We start from the raw sequence: 22,871 nt of genomic DNA on the forward strand, positions 1-22,871 counted from the left end.
AAAGCAGACCCCTGTGGTCTGAGTTAGGCAGTCACTCTGCCACTGCGATAACATCTCTACATTTTGGTCTCTTCATCAGTAAACTGAGGGATACGATATATTCTTCTTGGGGCACCATGAGAATGAAGTGAGATGCTGCTCAGGGGAATGACTGTACCAGTTTCAGGGTTGGTATGTGCTCAGTACTCATTAGAATCCTGCCCTCTCCCCAAAAGATAGAAGTGGAAAGCTGCGTTTATTCCTGTTCATGGCAGTGAGTATATCCTTTTCACATTTTCATACCCAGTAGAGAATGCCAACACATCCCAAGATGGATGGAGCCAATAAACAGAAAACAGTCACATGGTTGAGTTCTCTCCCTCTTTCTTATGCTTTTTCTGTTCGATGAGGGCAGAGGAGGCTCCAGAGAATAAAATCATCATTGAGCCCATGCCCCGGCATCAGTGCCATTTCCCCTGAGAATCCTTCAGATTCTACAGTATCATGCTTTCCTCCCTGTCACAAACCTAACCACAGCCCGTCACTCTAAGGTGCTCAAAGTCTCTTCCATTCCTTCTGAGGGTGCCAGAATTCTTGACCAAAGCTGTTCAACCCAATAAAGGTGAGGCTTTCACATGGGCCGAGCTGATATTTATTCAATTAACAGATGCTGAGTGACTGCCAGGGCCAGACTCTGCTAGTTATTGGGACACACAGAACATGTGATCAGTCAATATGACATTGCATGATGTCACCTGCTCGTGTCACCCAGACATCACTGGATAAGTGACAATTTGCATAATGTTTCATTAAATACCTACTAAGAAAATAACCACAATGGATGACATAAAAAAAAGCCAGATCCAGAACGAACGAATTGCAGAGCATGCAGAACGAGGCCCAATGTGGCAGGAGCTGGCTGGACAGCCACACTGGCGATGCTCAGACAGCTGGAGGCAGTTTTACTAGGACCTAAAACTTCATTTCCAACGCCCACACTTAAGTTTCCATTCCTAAACAAAGAGTGAGCTAAACAAATAAACGATGAAATATTAGCCATGGACCCAAATATTTCAAGGCATGGATGGGGGAAAAAAAACCTAACATCTTTATCAACTGCAAATGCAAAGAGAAAACTCTAGTAGACAAGTGAAGATGAAAGTTTTTTTGAGCATAGCATAAACATGTACAAAACTCTTAACAGCACTGGTATCAACAAATGCTTCTGTTGTTGAAAAAATCATCTTCAAAAGAGCGGTGAGAAAGAGACTGACAAACAGAACATAGCTATTTTTTCATCTCCAAAATGGCACTTCCTGGTCCCCGGTGCTTAGCACTGCAGATGTTGCAGAACTGCGCTGGAGAGGTCTAAAATGCAATAAAAAACACAGATTTAAATATATATATGTATATATATATATCTTATCTTTCTACTTTCATATTCAGAAGTATTATGGGAGAATCAGTCAGGGGGTAGCGGGACACTATGAAATGCCACTCCCTTTTCCTGTATATTATTGCTGGTTCACATAGGATTCCGTCTAGAACAGCAAAACAAGTGTAATCTGACAGAGGAATATGACTTGACACTAAAAAAAGCAGAGTCATGGTACTGAAATCAGGTTGAGAAAGTTGTACAAGACATAAAATGGTTCTCACTGTATCTCACGTGTCCACAGCTCTATAGCTCAACAGTCATCAGTTTTACCTGAACAAATTCATTTAAATGAATATGATTTTATAATGTTCAGTATAGTATTCTAAGCATTTTTACATTTGAGAATTAGATGAATTAATTTTTCTTATGTGATATAAAACTATACTGTAACTTTGAGAACGCACAGAGCCATAAAATGACAGGCTAGAAAGTTGAGCACGTCCCCCTGACTGCATCCATTTCTTTTTAGCTGATGGTGGCCTAGCTGCCCACTCACCATGCTGGGCACAGGCAGGCACTCCTTGTGGAACATATGCCGGCAATGGAAGACCACCATACTGAAGGGCTTGGCTGCATCTGGGGGTAGAGGACAGGAAAGGAGAAGGACTCAATGCAACAAGCAGGTCAGAGGTTTTAAAACCAGTCTTCTTCTTTTTGCTCTACCCTACAATCCCCCTTCCCTTTGGCAACCATCAGCTTTTTGTCTCTGTATATGTATAGATCTGTCTGTTTTGTTTATTCATCTGTTTGTGTGTGTGAGTTTTTTAAGACTCCACATATCAGTGAAATCATATGGCATTTTTCTTTCTGATTTACTTCATTTAGCATAATACCCTCTAATTAACCATGTTGTAACAAATGGAAAGATTTCATTCCTTTTTATGGCTGAGTCATATTGCATTATATATACATCTATATCTATTCATCTATTGATGGACATGTAGCTTCCATATCTTGGCTATTGTCAATAATGCTGCAATGAACATAGGGGTGCATATATCTTTTTGAATTAATGTTTTTGTTTTTTTGTTTTTGTTTTCAGATCAATACAGAGAAGTGGACTTGCTGGGTCATTTGGCAGCTCTATTTTTAATGTTTTTGAGGAATCTCCATTCTTTTCCCATAGTGGCTGCACCAATTTATAATCCCAAAAGGGAACAAGGGTTCCCTTTTCTCCACATCTTCGCCAACACTTGTTATTTGTTGATTATTTAAAGATAGCCATCCTGACATGTGTGAGATGATATCCCACTGTGGTTTTAATTTACATCTCCCTGATAATTAGTGATTTTCAGTATCTTTTCATATTTCTGTTGGCCATCTGTATGTCTTCTTGGGAGAAATGTCTATTTAGGTCTCTTGCCCATTTTTAAATGTTTGTTTTTTAAAAAAATATATTTTATTGATTTTTTACAGAGAGGAAGGGAGAGGGATAGAGAGTTAGGAACATCGATGAGAGAGAAACATTGATTAGCTGCCTCCTGTACACCCCCTGCTGGGGATGTGCCTGCCACCAAGGTACATGCCCTTGACTGGAATCGAACCTGGGACCCTTCAGTCCGCAGGCCGACGCTCTATCCACTGAGCCAAACTGGTCAGGGTTAAAAAAAATGTTTTTATTGATATTTTAGATAGAGACAAAGGGAGGAGAGAGAAATATCAATATGAGAGAAACACTGATCAGTTACCTCTCATATGCACCCCAAATGGGGATCGAACCTGCAAGGTGGGCATGTGGCCTGACCGGGAATTGAACCAGTGACCTTCTGGTGCATGGAAAGATGCTCAACCAACTGAGCCACACTGGCCAGGACCGCTGCTCATTTTTTAATCAGATTGTTTGGTTTACTTAGTGTTAAGTTGTATGAGTTCCTTACATATTTTAGATATGAACCCTGTCTTTTTATTTTGTTGGAGTTTCCTTCACTGTGCAAAAAATTTCAGTTTGATATAGTCCCAACCTATATAATAAAAGGGTAATATGCAAATGACCCTAAAGGCAGAATGACCATTCACTATGACACACACTGACCGCCAGTGGGCACATGCTCAATGCAGGAGCTGCCCCCTGGTGGTCAGTGCGCTTCCACAGGGGGAGCACAGCTCAGTCAGAAGCCGGGCTGACAGTTGCGAGTGCAGCAGCAGTGGCGGGAGCCTCTCCCACCTCCTTGGCAGCGCTAAGGATGTCCTGGAAGGAGCGGGCCTAAGCCATCAGTTGGACATCCCCCAAGGGCTCCCAGGCTGCCAGAGAGATGTCTGACTGCCAGCTTAGGCCCAATCCCCTGGGAAGCGGGCCTAAGACAGCAGGTGGTCATCCCCCAAGGAGTCCTGGACTGTGAGAGGGCTCAGGCCGGGCTGAGGGGAACCCCCCCGACCCCTGAGTGCACAAATTTTTGTGTACTGGGCCTCTAGTTTGTTAATATTTTCTTTTGTTGCTCTTGCTGGAGGAGACACATCCCACAGGATATTGCTAAGAGTGATGTTAAAGAGTTTGCTACCTATGTTTTCTCCTAGGAGTTTTATGGTATCAGCACTTTTAAGTCTTTAATCCACATGGAGTTTATTTTTATATATGGTCCAATTTCATTTTTTTGCTTGTTAGTTTCCCCCACCACCACTTATTCAAGAGACTGTCTTTACCCCATTGTATATTTTTGCTTCCTTTGTCATAGACTAATTGACCATATAAGCAAGAGTTTATTTCTGGGATCTCTATTTTATTCCACTGATCTATATATCTGTTATTATGCCAATACCACACTTTTTTGATTATTGTAGCTTTGTAGTATAGAATGGATCAGAAGAAAAACAATTTAAAGGAAAGGGAAAGCTACCTATAAGAAAATGTCCCACATACACACATGGTTCTTCAACCTTGGAACTTAAAACACCTGATGGTAAGTCTTCATTTTATTTTGTTTTATTCTAGAGCAGTGCTTCTCAAAGTATGGCTCCTGAACCAGTAGCATCAACATCACCTAGGAGCTTGTTAGAAATGCAAATTCTTATGTCATACTCTGGAATTACTGAATCAGAACCTCGGTGGGTAAGACCAGCATGGTGGTTTTACAAGCCTGTCAGGCGAGGCCAATTTACTCCACAATTTGAGAATGGCACCATCAGCATGCAAGTGAGTAGAGTTGTGGGCTGAAAATCTTCTCTAAACTTGATGATCCTGAAAGCTATATAATTTTATAAAAATACCACTCATTATGAACACATATTTGGGGATTTCTTTTCCTCTCCTAAAAAATCTCACCTGATGGAAGAATAGGGGACAGGCACGATTCACAGATGTTCTCCTCTGCAAGGAAGCACACACACACGTGGTTACACAATGTTTCCTGCTCTGTCTCTTCCCCAAGGGAGGCATCCAGTTCCACCATGATCACCTCATTGTACCCACCATCGACCAGAATGCCTTTCATTTGAGTTCGATGCATTTTCTTCAGTAAAGACAGAGAGTCCGCCACGAGAATCTTCTTGCAGCCTTCACGAAGCAGAATCTAAGGCGCACATTATAAAAGAAATGGCATCTTCAAAAGACTCTACAGTTGTGGGAGAGGGCGCTCTTACCGGGGATTCAGAAAATCGGTTTCTTTAAAATACTTCAGAGGCACCCACTGGCTCCCTGCTCTCAGTACCCTCTTCCCTCCAAGCCACTGCCAGACCCACCTTTCCAGCCTCCACTCAGTCATGATGGCAATTTTTCTCATGAACCTACAGTGGTGCCTTTAGAGCTCGTGAAAGCAAATACCAAGCCAAAGTCTGGCGCAGAAGGCCCTCTATTAACTACCCCTACTGCTGTCTTATAGGTCTTCCCAATACAGACTCTCTCTGGCAGCGTTTGGCCCCTACGTGACTTGGTCATTCCAAGCCCCTGGTCTTTGCCCAGGATGGAAAACCTGCTATTCCAAAGTAATTTATTTCATAAATCCATCTCCTTACTGCACAAATATTTCACTGTACTGAGTCTCTATTATGCATTAGGCAGAAGAAATGAAGCAATAAATTAAACAGATGTGATCTCTGTCCTTAAACCCCCTTCAGGGTGCAAACCATTTAGCAATTAATGTGATGTGTAAGAGTAATTGATTATATTAATCCTCAAATTTGGTGATTCTGAAAAGGCTGGCAACTGAAAACCAACCACAGATATTACATATTCTGTCTCAGGACTCACTTTCTTCCCTTCTTCCCAGTGCTGTCCTCTTTGCTTATGCATTTTTCCTGTTAGTCACAGGCTACCTTATTTCCCCTCTCTCTGCCTGGAGAATTACAGAGCTAAGCCTTCAGCAGCCTCCAAAGTGAGGATGCAGGTAGCAGAGGTCAAATGCCCGTTTTGATTGATAGTGACTTTGTTTCAGAGCTGGGAAGACAAAACTGCCCACCTTCTTTTAAGCAGGTAAGAGGCAACCTACTTTACCTTTCAAACCCATTCTGCTGGACAGAGTGTGAGTTTCCACCCTTTTCTGAGTTTTCTTAGGTATTTTATTAGAAATTGAGAGGCTGTGTGAAGTGTTTTCAAGCCAGATGACACTTTTACAAGAACTTATTGCTTTTCAAAGAGGGAGACACTCAAGGCTGGAAGGACAGAGAGTCTGTTGCAGTGCCTGTGCTTCTGTGCATGTTCCCTGTGCTGCTGTGGAAACCCACATGATGATGACATTGCCGCCTCACTGCGGTCCAGCTCCGCGTCACAGCGTTTTGCTTTCTTGTTTTCAGGCCACGAGGGAAGGGAAGGAGGGAGTGACCGACTTGGTCCTCCATCCCCAGTCATCTGCAATACCAGGTGCTCCTCTCAAACCCCACAGAGCCCTGGTGTTGGGTGAATGCAGCCAGAGGGCTTTCCCCTAATTATATGAAGGCTAATATTCAAGAAAACAAACCTGATGTCCAGATTAAAGTTTTACACCCGCCATTTCCAGTATCGGTGAGCAGGAAATAACCAATGGTAACAATGTTTCTACATTAACTGAGGCACTGGTTGAATTTTTCTGATTCATTTAAAAAAAAGACATTAAAACTTTGACATCATTAAAGCAGAAAAAATAACAAATACAGTAAGAAAGATAGCTAAGAAATACTCATGTAAGTAAACTTTAAGAAAATTTATAAGCAAACAATATAAAGCTCCTTAGCCTCGAATACCCAAATAAAATTTTAGGGAAAAGTGTCAATGACTGTATGTTTGGTAAAATGTTTCAGAAAGAGCTAGGTGGATGTGTTAAGTCTGTTGCATGAATAATACAGGAGAAGGGGAGGGAGGCCTGGCAGTCTAGACTTTATTAAGGATAAAGCTACAAAGAACATTCTTGCACAGATCTTTTGTGGACCTGCTTTTTATCTTTAGAGTAAACAGTTAGTAGTGAAATTGCTATGTCATGGAGTAGATGTTTAATTTTTTAAGTAACTGTTAAGTAGTGGTTATACCATTTTACATTTCCACATATTAAGCTTTGATATCTGATAAATCTACTCTCCTTATTTTTCTTGGATAATCTTAGCCTTTTACTTTTTATATATAACTATCCCCTGAGGGGTCCTGGATTGCGAGAGGGCACAGGCCAGGCCGAGGGACCCCACCAGTGCATGATTGGAGCTGGGGAGGGACCACGGGAGGTTGACTCCAGGGTGTGTCTGGCTCTTCTCGCCAAGTCCCGCCCTGCCGGCCACCTTCTAATTAATTTCCTTTCACTGAGCACGAATCCGTGCACCGGGTCACTAGCATAGGTATAAGAAGCCCATAATCTAGAAGCTGTGTCTGGTACTCCAGAGGGCTACCATAGCAACAACATCCCCTTTCTACTTTGGGTTTGCTCTCAGTGTTTCCTGGCACCTGTTCATATCTGTTGGGATCAGCTATGAAATGGAAATAAATTATCTTTTAATATCCTAGTTAACATTCTTTTTTAACAATAAAGGAGTATTCAATTTAGTCTATCATGTATCCAAAAAGCTAAAGCTTCTCTGGTTTAGAAAAAATAATTTCTAGTTTATATACTGTTGAACATGTTAAGCAAAGCAAATACCTATCAACGTAGATTACATCTATTTTTACTCTCTTTTAAATCTATTATACTTGAATTCTTAAAATCTTAGTCTTTATCATTGACCTTGACATTTGGTCAAATGAACTTTTATTTCTTATTGACTTTAGATGTTAAAAATTTAATTAGGTCTACAAGGACTTTCTTTTTTTATGGTTATGTTGGCTGTTTCCCCATATCTTCTCAGACTTTACAGAATTTGCAAATACATTTTGTGACATTTTTCAGAGTATTTATAGGCTACATAAGTTAAGCTGAGAAGAAGTTTTAAGGACCCATCATCTCTCTCCCCCAAAGGTAGTCTTTGTTTTCCAAAGGATGCCTACTGGCCTTGCAAAGTTCAAGTCATTCTCTGTTCAGCAAAACCTTTCTTGCCTATTTCCTCCTGTTTTATCTTGGTTTCCTATTTTATTCTCTGTGTAGGGTAGCCTCTGATATTACTTTCAGAAATTAAAATCAGTTTGGAACTCCTTTACTGTGTCATCTAGAAAATGTCTCCACTTGGTCAATACGACAACATCATTATTAATCTCTGCTTTGTAATCTATCTCATATTAGAGTTTCACCAAGCCAAGTAAACCACTGTCTAATCTTTTCTTTCCTCAACTTCATAATGGCATCAGTTCCCATCTCAAAAAACATTTGTAGGCATTGTTTACCAAGCATAATATCTTTCAGGCATTAATTTTCCTTATAGGACTTTCCATCATTTTTTCAAGGTTATTCAAATCAATGGGCCAACTGCTTTCCACATCCTTCTCTACCACTTGTTTTCTTAATTTTACATTTCCCTCCATAATTCTAAGTTTTTCTAAAAGTTTTATTTAACATTACCTTTATCCTTTGTCTTCATCATTTTCAAGACAACCAGTTGTAGCTTGTACAATCCATTTGTTACTAGCATACCCTGTACTATTGGGTCATCTGCAAACCTCCAAATAAATAAATACCTGTATATCTTGGAGTTTTTTTTGCAGAACATGCCCTCTACCCCTTTGTCCTAATCCATTTTTCTCCCAAGACCCTGATTTCCCACAAGCCCTCCTGAGTGAAGGCTCCTTGTTTTCTCATATCCCACCTTCAAGAAACCTCTTCTCCTTTAAAGTTGTGTTGCCCAGTGATACCAGTCACCTGTAGCTGCGAGACTACCCTCCCCGATCACTAAGAATGATGGAGCTTGGCTGACAGCCCCCTGCTCCCCCTTCTCAGTGTGCTCTCACATTTTCTTCACTAATTCCACTCCAATGACCTCTACCTTCACCCCACTTTCTGAACATGTTCACAATGACTCCTTCGGAAACTTAATGTAACAATATCCCACTCCCTGGCTCTTGTCCCTCCAGCTGTCACTCCTTTACATTTCTCATATCAATCTTCCTCAATGTTTTCTCCTTCTCACCATGCCTTTTCTTTTTCTTTTAAATATTTTTATTTATTTTTAGAGAGAGAGGAAGAGAGAAAAAACAGAACATCAATCAGCTGCCTCCTGCACACCCCCTACCGGGGACTGAGCCTGAAACCTGAGCATGTGCCCTGACGGAATCATTGAACCAGCAACCTTTTGGTGCCTAGTATGACACCCATCCCACTGAGCCACAATGGCAGGGCTCACCCTGCCTCTTTTCTGACTGAGGCCACCACCTGAATTCAGCAGGCACCCCACTTGCACCTTTCATAGTGACTATAGGCCCCACAAATCCCCATCATGATCCTCCCCTCTCCTTATTTATCCAGATAACCACTTCTCTTCTCCCAACCCCAACCTTATCTTCCCGCTCTACCTGAAAAATTCTCTATGCATCCAGGAAAGCAATTTCAACCATATTATAACAAAAACTCAGTTTAAAATAAAGTAGGCAAAGTGTAGTCTGAATTGTTAAAGAAACGTGCTTTAAATAGTTTTAAGTTCTATGGAAGCTACCAGCATTCTAAAAAATATTAATTATCACAGAGTCCTTTTAAAGAAAAGATTAGGATGCTATGAAATTAGCATATAAATTTTTTATATGAAAATAAACAACAAATTCTAAATTATTATAGATAATAAAATTGTTACTAGTCTAGAAAACAGACAAAATGTTAAGTAAAATCCTGTATTTAACATGTTTCAGGCAATAGGTTACTAAGTGGATTCAAGGAAATTATCAAACTCTTTGAAAAATATTTTTTTATTCTCTCAAGTGGACATAATATTCATTCTACTCAAAAAAGGTTTGGGTGGTCTGATCTAACAGTCACGGTAACTACTCCCTCCCCAGTGCCATGCTGTATTCACCACACAAATGTAAGAATACCTGTTCATCAATAAGAGGAAACTTGGGGGTGGTTAAATATCAGATGGCTTCCATAAAGGGTGATATTTCTAGTTTCTCTATCTGAACAATTTTCCAAGTAAAATGTTCAAAACAGACTGTAACTATCAAATTGAATTATTTGACTAATATTTAAAATAAACCCTATAAATGTTTATCCTTCAGTCAGTCAACTCACTCAGTATACTTATTTGTCTACAAAAGGATACTTACTTGTAAATTGTAGTCTTGCAGAATTTTAACCAAGGAATCTCTCAAATTGGGAATCTCCATTCCTTCCTTGATACGGTGAATCAGTAGAATCGGGTCAACATGCGTGCCAATATTGTTTAACAAGCCAGTAATAAATGCTATAAAATACCACAGAAAGCAATTAACATATAAGCAATGTACATAATGCAATTTTAAGCCAAAAACAACTCAAAGAAAAAAAATGTCCTTCAAATTTGAATTTATAAACTCTCAAGAACTAATCTTCCTTTACTTTCCTCATGACATAAAGAAGCAGCTAAATATAGAGAATTTAAAACAGAGAACAAATTATTACTTCAGAATATAATTTGTGATGTTAACAGGGTGCAACAAATATTTATTGAGATTTTGCTATGGCTCAATATCATACACTTCTCACCAATATTCTGCAAGGTAGGAGTGTTATTTGACCCTATTTTACAGAAACGAGAAATGAAGTGATTAATCTATCCAGGATCACAGAACCAGCGAGTTTTAAGCCCAAATTCAAAACTAAGCCAGACCCAAGTCCATGATGTGTTACATTTACACCCACTTTACTTCAAGATCCTTAAAATACTACTTTGTCATGCTAACACTATCCTCATATTTAAAAGACAATCAGAACAGCAATTTCTAGAACTTGAAAATTCTGAAATAGATAAATCTTCTACCAAAAAATAAAGAGAAGGGAGGAGATTTTAAACCACTGCTGCTGCTAGTTTCTGAATCACTTCTTTTCCCTTCAAAGAAGAACTTGGATTATTGCTTTTGTTTCTTTCCAAGATGGGTGACCCAACACAATGGTCAAGCAGAGGGCCAATCAGTAAATTCCTGGTGCAGTAGGTAAAAATATGCTTCATGGGGACAAGTTAATATTACCAGGTGAGCCACATGCTCTTTATCACATTCAGGTAACTCAAAGTGATGGGACTCCACGCTGCTCTGCACAGGACTGGCATTGGAAAGCGTTTTGGTGTGCCTGGCCTATCTTTATATAGATACTTGACCATATTTTTAACTTACCGTGTCTTGAGATAATTCTTACTCTAGACATAACTGGCTATATTGAGAGAAAAGAGTTATGATCGCAGATGGTTTTTCTGCTTACGTGGTTTGTCGATGGAATATAAAATCAGGTCTTCCCAGAGCTCTCCATCGTCTTGCTCCTTGGCAAATTCAATTGCTTTATCAACATCATGTAATTCCTCCATGATCATCTTCAGGGCACTTCGGCTATTGCCCATTCGGCCTAGCAAAGATGTGAGAAATACTTCATTCAGGACATTTTAATGAAACGTTGTTAGAGAAATAGCATCTCTCTTAATTTATTCACCCAGTTTTAAAGCTAACACAAAAGCATATTTTCCTATGTGACATTCGCATAACATAATAAAATAAATGTCTCCTATTTGCTAGGTGTCTACTGTGTTCTGAGCACTCATTTAAGTGCTTCACGTGAATGACATAATTTCATTATTACTAAACTCCAATGGGATATGTCACACTAATATTTCTATTTTATAGAAGAGGACACAGAAATGTTTCTACTAAACAGCAGATCGGGAATCCAAACCCGGGTCTGTCAGATGCTGACTGGCTTCTCACAGGCCTGTATTTGAACCCCTCATACCCACATACAATTAGGACTTTTAAAGGGTTGGGTAAGAAAAAGTGAAGAAATGAGGCAAAAACAAAATTTAAAAAAATACCCCACAACAACCTCATAAGTATGGTGATTACCAGAAGTGAAGGGGTTGGGGGAAGGTGAAAGAGGGAATAAATGGTGATGGAAGGAGACTTGACTTGGGGTGGTTCACACACAACACAATATACACATGATGTATAATAGAATTGTACACCTGAAACTTATATAATTTTATTAACTAACTAGAGGCTCGGTGCACGAAATTTGTGCACAGGTGGGGTCCCTAGGCCTGGCTGGTGATCAGGGCCTATAGGGGCCCGAAGGCCCCCGTGGGGTCGGGAGAGGAGACGACGGTTGCTGGGCTGGGCGTGGAAGGAACAAACGCCAGCCGCCATCGGGGCCGCACAGTTTCCTGCCTCCCCTGCTCCTCCTTCCCTCACCACTGTGCTGCCACCGGCCCGCTGGCCAGGGGAGGGACTGAGGGAGATTTGCCGGCCAGGGGGAGGAGCCGTGGGAGGTTTCAATCCCCAGTTTGGAACTTGCAGGAGGCAACTGATCAATGATTCTCTATCATCATTGCTGTTTCTATCTCTATTTCCCTCTCTGAAATTAATCAAATATATATATTTAAAATGCAAGGTTTTTAGAGGAAGAAATGTAGGGCAAGGGAGCTATTGAAAGAAAAAAGGACAGGGGGGCATTGCTCACATTTCAAATAGGATAACATAAGGTGGTCCTCAGGGAGTGCAAGGTGAGGAGGTGGAGCAGGGCAGTGCGGGCTGAGGAACGGGCTGTAAAGACTGGGAATGTCTGTGACAGTGACACCAAGCGTGTGTTGGGACCATTGCTGGGATCATTCATCCTCAAGAGGTTTTGATTCCGGACAGGAGGAGGAACACGGAGATCAGCGGGCCTTTCTTAGCCTAGAAGGGGACACGGGCAGCAGGAGTGGGCTGCCCTGCTTCCCTACAAATGTAAACAATCAGTGTAACTGGACTTGGACATTAGTCCCCCGGCAAATCAATGCCCAGCCAGCCTGGTGGCTGTGTCCTGCCACACTCTGGCTGTGCTGCAGTGCTATTGGCCAGGAGGCCGAAGCCACGCCCCCAAGCGCATGTAGTATACAAAGGGGTGGGCAGGAAGCTGGAAGCTGGAGCTGATGCAGAGCAGCCTGGCAGCACTGTGTCCACCATGGAGCAGGATGGGGAGCAGGATGGGGAGCAGCTGTCGGCACAACCGGCTTTGGAGTCGAAGGGGTTTCCTGCACACCACGGGTGAGTTGCTGCGAGCAGTGGGACCGAGAGGTGGGGGCGAGGGGGGGGGGGAAGGGGAAGGGAGGGGGCGGGGAGAGGAAGGTGGTGCTGCCATGGTCAGTGCACGGTCCTCTGCTGCGCCCACCCAGGCTGGGCTTGGCCTGGAGAGGCCTTTTCCTCCTGGAGCCGCTCTTCTCAGGGCGGCGGTGTCTGGCTGCTTTTCTTTTTTTCAAAAAAAGATTTTTTTTTTTTATTGGAAAGCAAGCTCTGGGCTTGCGGTTCCTGGGATCCCTGGGCCATAGCATGTGCCTCCAGGCCTTGCTGAGCCCCCCTCCCCCTCCTCCTGCGTTGAGCACCTGTCTCCTGGTGGTCAGTGGGTATCATAGTGATCGGTCGTTCCGGTCATTCCGCTGTTACTGTCACCTAGGCTTAGATATATACTAGAGGCCCAGTGCACGAAATGTGTGCACTGGGGATGGGGGTCGGGGGGGGGGGGTCCCTCAGACGGGCCTGTGTCCTCTCGCAGTCCGGGAGCCCTCGCGCCTTACTGCCTGCCTGCTACTGCTCCTTAGCGCTGCCACAGAGGTGGGAGAGGCTCCCGCCAACGCTGCTGTGTTTGCCAGTCGTGAGCCCGGCTTCTGGCTGAGCGGCGCTCCCCCTGTGTGAGCGCAGTGACCACCGGGGGGCAGCTCCTGCATTTGAGCATCTGCCCCCTGTTGGTCAGTGTGCACCATAGTGACCAGTCATTCTGGTTGTTCCACCGTAACGGTTGCTTATGCTTTTATTATACAGAAGATAAATGTCACCCCATTAAATTCAATAAAAATAAATAAATAAAATAAGTAAGTAAATAAATAAAGGCCTTGGAGTCATTCTGCCTCTTTAGGCAGCTTTGCATATTGCTCTTCCGATACACTGTGTGCCAACCACAACCTCAGTGATCAGTGACCTCATTTTCCTTCTCTTCCCAGTTCAGGGGAAACCCTTTCAGTAACTCTCATGAAATAACTCTTTACCAACTATGCTTCACTTTGATTACCTTTATACACTTTGTTCATTCATTTACTGGCATTTTAATGGTTTTATTATCAATTTCCATGAGTTTTTAATATAATATATGTAGAAAGCTTTACTCAGAGCAAGTACAGCCACTGCCTGGCTGTGGGCAATTGCCCTTATCCTTGCCCTTGGCCTGCCGCAAGAGCTAGTAATGGATCTTGAGTCCTTCTCACTCAGGGCAGCCATTATTAAAGCAAACAGCTGGCCTGTGAGTAAAATTACATCCCATTTGTTATATTTTCTATAGCATTTTGCTTTTCCTACAAATATTCCCACAGTTCATATCTTTAAAAATGGCTAATTTTTAAAAGTGTGTATATGATTTTTAAGTTTTTATAACTTAAAAAGGATACTATGCTTCCCTTGTAAATTCTCTACTGCTTCTAAGACAACTGAAAGGTGGAAATAGGAGCCAGAGGACCAGGGACAACTGACAGCTGGATCATATTACAAACTCTCCCTTTCTTTTGAAAACCATATATTCAATTGCTTTTCCTCCATTATTTAGGGTGTGATTTTTGAAAATGAACATTATTTATTTTCTATCAAGATGGTGGTAATATAAGCTGATGTGTTTGTTTGTTACACAATACTAATATGATACCTCAACAGCATTTACTAAATAACTCTTCATTCTCTATTGAGCTGTGAAGCCTCCTTTTTCATGTATTAAATTCTTATACAAAGAGGTTTTAACCTCTATATTACTTTGCTCTAAAACCTATGCCAATTCTTAGACAATTTATATCACATTTTCACCCCGTTTCTTAGTTTATGGGGACCAAAATGAGAGAAAACTACTTACTTAGAAGATAAACTGTCTCTTCTACAAAGTTTCTCTGGTGACAGATCTCAAGAGCCTTCAAATAAAGCAGGACAAAAATGTTACCATGGGTTACCAGACAAGAACAAATATTAATAGAGTCACTTAAACACACAATTTGAAAGAATTTTTCCATTGCGTCACTTTAAAAAAAAACAAAGCAAACAAACAAAAACACAACTCTCCTTAGGTTTGCTGGTGTCTGGATCCACTTATCTCTCAGAGAGGTACTGGTCCCTATACAATTCAAATGGTAACGTACAGGTGTGGGCAAAAGTAGATTTAGAGTTATGAATATGCAAAGCAGAGTTTAATCTTTTTTTTAAAGATATGATTTTATTGATTTTCACACAGAGGAAGGGAAAGGGAGAGATAGAAACATCAATGATGAGAGAGAATTAGGGATTGGCTGCCTCCTGCACACCCCGTACTGGGGATCAAGCCACTGTCCTGACCGGATCGAACTGTGACCTCCTGGTTCGTGGGTTGACGCTCAACCTCTGAGCCACACCAACTGGGCAGCAGAGCTTATTCTTGTATTATTGTCTACTCATTGTTGCATTATATGTTTATGTTACCACTGTCAACTGACTTTTGCTCATCCCTATATTTGAGACAACTTAGAGCAGTGATGGCGAACCTATGACACGCGTGTCAGAGGTGACACGCAAACTCATTTTTTTGGTTGATTTTTCTTTGTTAAATGGCATTTAAATATATAAAATAAATATCAAAAATATAAGTCTTTGTTTTACTATGGTTGCAAATATAAAAAACTTTCTATATGTGACACGGCACCAGAGTTAAGTTAGGGTTTTTCAAAATGCTGGCACGCCGAGCTCAAAAGGTTCGCCATCACTGACTTAGAGCATTCCATGGGTAAAGGCAGAAAGCAAGATGCTGAAAGGCCCCTTCCCACCAAGCTTTCTTGCTTTCTGCTGCTTGGTTCCTTCACAGCACTGCCATTCCCAGCTGCTCCACTGTCCGTGGTGGAGCTGTTTCCCTCCATGGGATGCAGCTGCACGAGAGGATGCTGCTCACTGCACACGTCCTCAGTACTGAGTGCACATCCCAGCTCAGTAAACATTTGTTACATAAATAACTAAGTACCGGGAATATTTCTACTGCCAGCTCTCAGGGTTTAAAATAACTCTGCTCAAGGATTTGTCAAAAGTGAGAGAAAAACACATCTCACAATCAAGAAGGAGGAGATCAAGTGAAGAAATGAAGGACTATAAAGGTGATAGCATTTCCTTGAGTGTGAAAAACACCACCACTATGTGCTTATAAACTATTCAATCATCTAAAGGAACGGACACCAATTTACTATGTACTCTGCTGTGCACTAGAGAGTCATTGGCTGGAGATACGACGATGATAGAAATACAAATGCTGATGATGGCGATGACACGTAAAAGGAAGATGAGGAGGAGATGGAGGTGGCTCAGTAGAAGTGGAGGCAGCACGAGTCCCCCAGGGAGCGTGACAGAGCAGTGACAACACAGAATCTCATGGCCAGGGGAGCATGAAGAGAGGGCTATGCGCATCAATACAGGACCTGAGTTCCGGTGTGGCCCTTCAGAGGGGCATCTGAAGGGGTGCAGTATGCGGGAGCCTTCACTGTAACCTCACTCACATGCCTACTAAGGACCCGTCTTATTTTGTTACTCTGCTTAAGGTTGAGAATCTTTACTGTGGCCTCGGAAGCCCCGCCTTTCTGTGCAGTAACGCCTCAGACCCTGCTCATCTCTCTACCATTGCCCCTCGGCCTTGAGGGCTGCCTTCCCATTCCACTGTGCACCCCTGGCAGGTCCTTCAGATAAAAGCCTCCTTGGACCCACATCACGCCAGACCCCAGGCACTCACTCTCACTGCACTGGCACACATCTGGCTCACAGGTGTACAATAAATATTTTTTCAATAAATGAAAAGGTTTCAGGACTAAGAGTACTGGGTTGCACAGTTAGAGCAGTCAGTTAAAAACAACCAGCCAAGGTTACTTTAAAAACAAAACCAAGGAGGTAAAAAGAACAGCTTAAGTTCTTTAGCTCTTTCAGCTCAATGGGCCATCTTGGGAAATGACAACAGGAGCTAGTTTTGACATTTTGATTTCTGACTTAAAATTTTTTGAGTAAAATATATATTTAAGTCTATGTCCATGATTGGAGATTAACAACTAAAAGGGAGGAAAAAAATGTTGACCATAGAGATCAATGATGTAGGGCGGGAAAACCCAAATGATACATAAAAAAGGGAAAAAAACAAGTAACACCTTCCTGTGGAATGGCAATGAAATTAGGATGGCGTTTAAAAGTACACAAATCATTTCAGTGAGGAAATGAGAAGGCCTGAAGGTCACAAAGAGGAGGAAACACTATTAATTCAATTTCTCACAAGATTCCTTTAAAAGTTACATGGCAGAGATAACTAGTTGTCCCCAATGTCTTTTACTCATTTCTTCTACAGTAATAAGATTTCAGGTGGGGAACTGCCCAAAATTAAAAAAAAAAAAATCTCCAAGCCTCCCCAGTGATGAACCAGAAACATGGAAGCGTCTGGGGTGCTCTTTAAGAAGCAGCACGGTGAACCCTTCTCTCTCTCATTTTCAGTCCTTTCATCCAATCCGATCCTGCGAACATGGATGCTACTAGCTCACATCACAAGGTCAAGGTCATACCAGGTGGGGGAGCAAGAGAAAAGAGCCTGGGTCTTGGACCCTGTGACATGCACCACCAGCAGAACACCCCACCAGGACTTCCATGCGACAGAGAACTAAACTGCGACTCTGTTTAAGCCACTATTATTTTGGAACTTTTACCACTCATGGCTGAGTCTAATCCTAACTACCACTTAGAAATTCCATAGTCATCTTTTTTTTTTTTTAAATCTTCATCTTTTTATTGATTTTTAGAGAGAGAAGGAGGGAGAAAGGGAGGGTGGAGAGGGCAAGAGAGAGAGAGAGAGAGAGAGAGAGAGAGAGAGAGAGACAGACTTTGGTTGTCTCCCACATGCACCCAGGCAGGAGATCAAAACCGCTACCTAGATATGTGCTCTGACCAAGAACTGAACTTGCAGCCTTTTCTGTGTAGGAGATGATGATCCAACCAACTGAGCCACCCAGCCACGGCACCTCCTCATTCATTTTGGTTAAAAAGATGGTTCATGGTCCACCTCTCTCTATACCGTCATGCCTATAAATCATCATCCTAAACAACGGAACTTTCTTACCAACTCTGAACTCTTCTGGGATGATAGTAGAACAGAGTCAGGATACACATGTGAGAATTTTAAATAGTAAGAGAAAAAGCAAAAATCTGAAGTCAGAGGACCTGGGACTATTTTAACAAAAAAAATGAGAAACCAGGGGAGTGCCCAGATTTGTGCTAGCAGACAGAGATGCAGATGGACAGTTTATGGTTTAGTGAGACTGTGTCATTCACAGGTAAACAGATAATGGTAATAACACAACTGGATAGGTAGAATGCTCAGACAAAGACAATATGAATAAAGATGAATATGCTGCCTAACGTAGTTTATTACTGGAAGGTATCCATAAATCAATTATGTACCTGGAAATTTACTGACACTTTGAAGTGCCAGCAGATGTTTCAAACAGAACCACCCACCCGCCCTCTTCCTGAGTAAATGCAAATGCTTGAGAATATGCTTGTCTCAAACCACACGCAGTCTGAGGCTCTCCTGAGCGACCCCAGACAGCAGCCACTTTCTACAGGTGGAAATACTGAAATCTATTATATTCAGTTCCTCTCTAGCCACTTTTCAAATATTCAACTGCAGAACATTCTACAGGATAAAACTGCTGAAAGCTTTTAGGATACTATCAAATATGATCATCATGTACAACATGATACCTAAAGGCAAGTTTGAAGTCAAGAAGGTTCTTGAATGCAAGCAGATACGTGACACCAAGCTCAAAGATAATGTGAGTCTCTGAAATTTGAATATCACAGAATTTTAAATGTTTTATGTACCTAATAGTATCTTAAATTATCCTTTCTCATATATGAGAATGTAGAGACTCTAGAGTAATTTCTAGAAATTTTGAGAAAAGTATTTCTGGTTCAAATAATTTTTCTATTCTTGACACAGTGCAATATAAAATCATGCCTCCTTATTTTAGATTCTTGAATGTTCCTGGGCCATAGTGCTTGCTCCCTCTAGAGGAAAGAGTATGGAAACTAAGATTTTTTTTTAAAGCTAATAGGACATACAGGTAAAAGTGGAATACTGGTAGTAGTAAAAATAAAGGTAAAAGGAATGACAGAAATTGAGTAAAAATTGTTGCAAAAATATTTTAATTTTCCTTTTCCTGATGTAGTACAATGGTAAGGAACATAGTTTGGGGTAATTAACAAGAACCTTATCAATAATAAATTAAATAATGATTTCTACCTAGCCTTGAGTCTATCATAGTTTATCTAATTTTGTCTTTAAATTTCTTTAATAAAAATCTACAAACTTTGCATTTCCCAGCTTTTTCTAGATTATAGATTCTGTAGTTAAAAAAGAGGGAGAACATTTGCTTTTACTTTTAGAGTAAGACGATGTATTTCCAAATGTATTTTTTGAGAAAATGTCTTAGGGCCAAAGTATAAAATGTTAAAGTTTTTGATAAATTAAGTTAATATGCAGGCAAGATATTTTTTTTCAACAGATTTTGAAAATCCATTGAGCTGAAACTGTTTATAGTAAATCTAATACGTTTAATCATAATGGGCTGAAGAAGAAACTAGGTTGTGAGTGCACATAAGCTGGGTCAAATACTTTTCTTGTTTTGTTGATACATACTGCTGGTTATAAAGTACTTTTTACCTCACCATCTGAATTTATTTAATAAGACACTTGTACATGTTAGATAGCATTCCAGATGTTATAAGAATCATGGGAAACAATACCTATGGCCTTAGATTGCCCAGTTTCTAGTACCTGCACAGGAAGTATTTATTGTTTATTTATTACAGGTACATTCAACTTGTTAGTTCCTATTCAACCCTCACTAGAACCTTGTTTGTATTAATTTATGCACTTGCTCATGATGCAACACACATTAAGTGTCTAACAGGTGTGGGTTCACCAAAATGAGTGAGAAAAACTCCTTATCCTTGAAGAATTTACAAGATACTGGGGGAAAAGGCTAAAATATAATTATGGTGATAATTATAATGGGATGCAGTATGCTAGAGAAATGAACCGTAGAGTGAGAGAGGAATACAGAAACACTCAAGGTGACTAAGGCAGCCAGGGTGTAGGGGCTGAGTTATCAACCTTGAGTCCTGAGTGGAGCAAGTGCTTCTGGCTCAGGACAGTCTGTGTCTCCCTCCCAGGCTGCCTCTGAGTCCATGCTGATCCTGGTACACTGGCTCAGGCTCCTGACACAGTGTCTGCTCTATGGCTGACTAGGCCCTGGATTAATCCTTTATTCCAATGAAACCTGGCAGAGAAGTACTTGGGCTTCTTACCAAAACCTAATCCAACAGGATCTCTACCTCTCATCAGAATGCCCCAGCCAAACCTACTGCTTAGAGCAACAGTCTTCCCCCAGAAGAGGGACGGACGAGCAGGGACAGGAAGAACTGAATAACCAGCAGCTCACCCACAATGACAACTTCTTCACCTGCAGCGTGTGAGTGGGGGAGCTGTGACTTACCTTTTCGAGGGGGCAATGGGTACTATCTCGGAGAAATGGAAGTAAGTTCGGTCGATCATATTCAGCATAAAGGCTGATCTGTTTTTCATGGTAGCGCTGCCCCTTATGATGGTCTCTCTTGAAAAGCTTATGCAGATACTAAAAAGAACAAAGGGATAAACCATGAATATTAAAATAAGAAAAGCAATACCTGTTTAACATCCCAATTTTCTATTCTAAACAGCTTCCGTGGTGAGGCTGAGGGAAAGCAGCTTACAAGAATAAAAAATCTGAATGTGAAAGAGAAATATCTTTGCCAGAACAAGGAGACTGACTTTCTCTGGCCCAGAGTGACTTGGCTCTACCACTTACTATCCAGTGGGCAAGTCACTAATCTCTCTGTGACTGCGTTTCTTTACCTGCAAAAATCTCATTGGGCTGCTGTGAGGTTTGAATGAGTTACCATTTGTAAGTCACTCAGAACCATGCCTGGCGTACACTAAGCACTACGGAAGTGCTAGTGATGGTACAGTTGACCCTTGAACAACATGGATTTGAACTGTGTGGGTCCACTTACATGTTAATTTTTTTCAATAAATATACTGTCACCCCTCTGTATCTGGGGTTTTGCATTACAGATTCAACCAACCACAGATCAAACACAGTATTTTTGATCTGTAGCTGGGGAACCACGATGTGGAGGGCTGAGTGTATGCATTATTCTACGCTATTTTATAAAAGGTGCTTGAGCATGTGCACACTTTGACAACCACAGGGGGTCTTGGAGCCAGTCACCCCAGGATACAGAGGAGTGACTATAGTTAAGTTTTTGTAGAGTCAAAAGTTATACATGATTTTCACCTCTGTGGGTTAATGCTGGCATTGCTCAAGGGTTAACCATAGTTGTTAACATTGTCATCATCATCTATTTTGCTGCAGAAATAAAACCCTTGATTAGTGGTTTTTCTAGATCATAAAAATTCTTGCCTTTCTATAAAAGGGGGGAGATGAGTCATGGGACAAGAATATGATCTTAAAAATTTGAGCAGTAAGCACTCAATTAATTCTCATATCTTCTATATCTCCTCTGTTAGGATTATTGAGAGTTTGTGTTTGCAATGATATGCTGCCTGTACTGGTGACATTAAAGATAAAAATAACAACTAAAAATCAAGAAGAGAACAGGTATTCTAAACTAATTTTCAAAACTGATTGCTTTCCCTAGCTGTCTGAAACAGTTAATGGACTTCAAAGGAAATGAGTAATTCACTTGGTATTCAGAGGCAAGATTAAGTCTATCAATACATCACACAGAAATTGGAAATCAATGTTCAATGTTTAGTTAATGTAAACAAACATCCCATAACCCACGGGAGGCTAAAAGACTGCATCACACCATTCATGTAAAGTGCATCTGCACCCCTAGTAAACTGGTTCAAAAGAAGCACAGAGCATCCGCCTGCCCCTGAGTTGGGGCTGTCTGTGAGTTAGGTGACCTTTGACATCCTCTGTTGCGTAGGGTCAGTAAAGGAGCCTAACCCCGACCAATGCATCTTCCGAAGGCAGGAAAGGGGGAGCCGTCAGACCGAACTCCACGCGGTCTGACAGAGGCGACTGCCCTCCACTGGCCCCGGCTGGGTTCAGCGTGCGAGCTGGACACACAGTGCTATTTCCCAGAGGCATAAGCAGGAAGGGAAGGCTCTGTCACATCAGCCAAAACAAATGCATAGGGACACTCCGTTACCTGACAGGAAGATGAGCATTTTAGGGTGAGATCGGCCACCATTTCACCACTGCACTAATTACACTGTCACACGGGCACCCACCACCTGTAATCCTGCCTCATGGCACAAGAAGGCCCGAAATCATTGTTTTATAAACAAATGCCAGGGTGGCCAGCACAGTGCCACCGTGCTTGGGTCAGCAGATAACCTTGAGATTTCCAATCACAAACAATATAGCAACAGCATCTACACAAAACTATAATACTCTATTCCCAGAGCCTCTTCCTGGGGTACAAAAAGGTGCGCTAAGGTACAAGAGCACTCTCTACCAGAATAATTCCCATTGTCACTGAAACCTTTTCTTATACAGTTTTTAAAGGACAGAGCAAACACCTACTCCTGCTTTACTCCCATGATGACAGCAATGCACACAAATAAGATATTCCCCCAAAGATCTAGAACGGAGGGCCTTAACAGCACCACCACCAAGACAACCCCAGAAAAGTGGGATTAATTACTGTCAGGTGAGGGGGAAGAAAGAAGTCTGTTCCTTGATCATTCTGTGGTGTTGTAATCTATAATAATAAAAGCACAATATGCTAATTAGACCAGACGTCCTTCCTTCCGGACAAAGCCACAGCAGGCGGGGGCTGAGGCAGAGGTGGCAGAGGCCCCCAGCTGCGGCAGTGGTGGGCGGGGGCCGTGGC

General features: G+C 41.6%; 1 protein-coding gene across 1 annotated transcript in view; it reads right to left on the bottom strand.

Moving 5' to 3' along the window:
- Positions 1 to 211: 211 nt before the first annotated feature.
- VPS41 (VPS41 subunit of HOPS complex) overlaps positions 212 to 22,871 on the bottom strand; it is a 138,314-nt gene continuing 115,654 nt past the window's right edge. Inside the window, exons 22-29 of the mRNA XM_059655731.1 lie at positions 20,462 to 20,599; positions 14,776 to 14,830; positions 11,122 to 11,262; positions 9,993 to 10,129; positions 4,824 to 4,923; positions 4,677 to 4,721; positions 1,914 to 1,993; positions 212 to 1,347 (exon numbers count right to left, since the gene is read on the bottom strand). Of these exons, the coding sequence (XP_059511714.1) occupies positions 1,267 to 1,347; positions 1,914 to 1,993; positions 4,677 to 4,721; positions 4,824 to 4,923; positions 9,993 to 10,129; positions 11,122 to 11,262; positions 14,776 to 14,830; positions 20,462 to 20,599 (777 nt within the window). The 3' untranslated portion in view covers positions 212 to 1,266. The remainder of the gene's footprint in view (positions 1,348 to 1,913; positions 1,994 to 4,676; positions 4,722 to 4,823; positions 4,924 to 9,992; positions 10,130 to 11,121; positions 11,263 to 14,775; positions 14,831 to 20,461; positions 20,600 to 22,871) is intronic.

The sequence above is a fragment of the Myotis daubentonii genome, chromosome 10 (assembly GCF_963259705.1).
Source record: "Myotis daubentonii chromosome 10, mMyoDau2.1, whole genome shotgun sequence".
Classification (NCBI taxonomy): Eukaryota; Metazoa; Chordata; class Mammalia; order Chiroptera; family Vespertilionidae; genus Myotis; species Myotis daubentonii.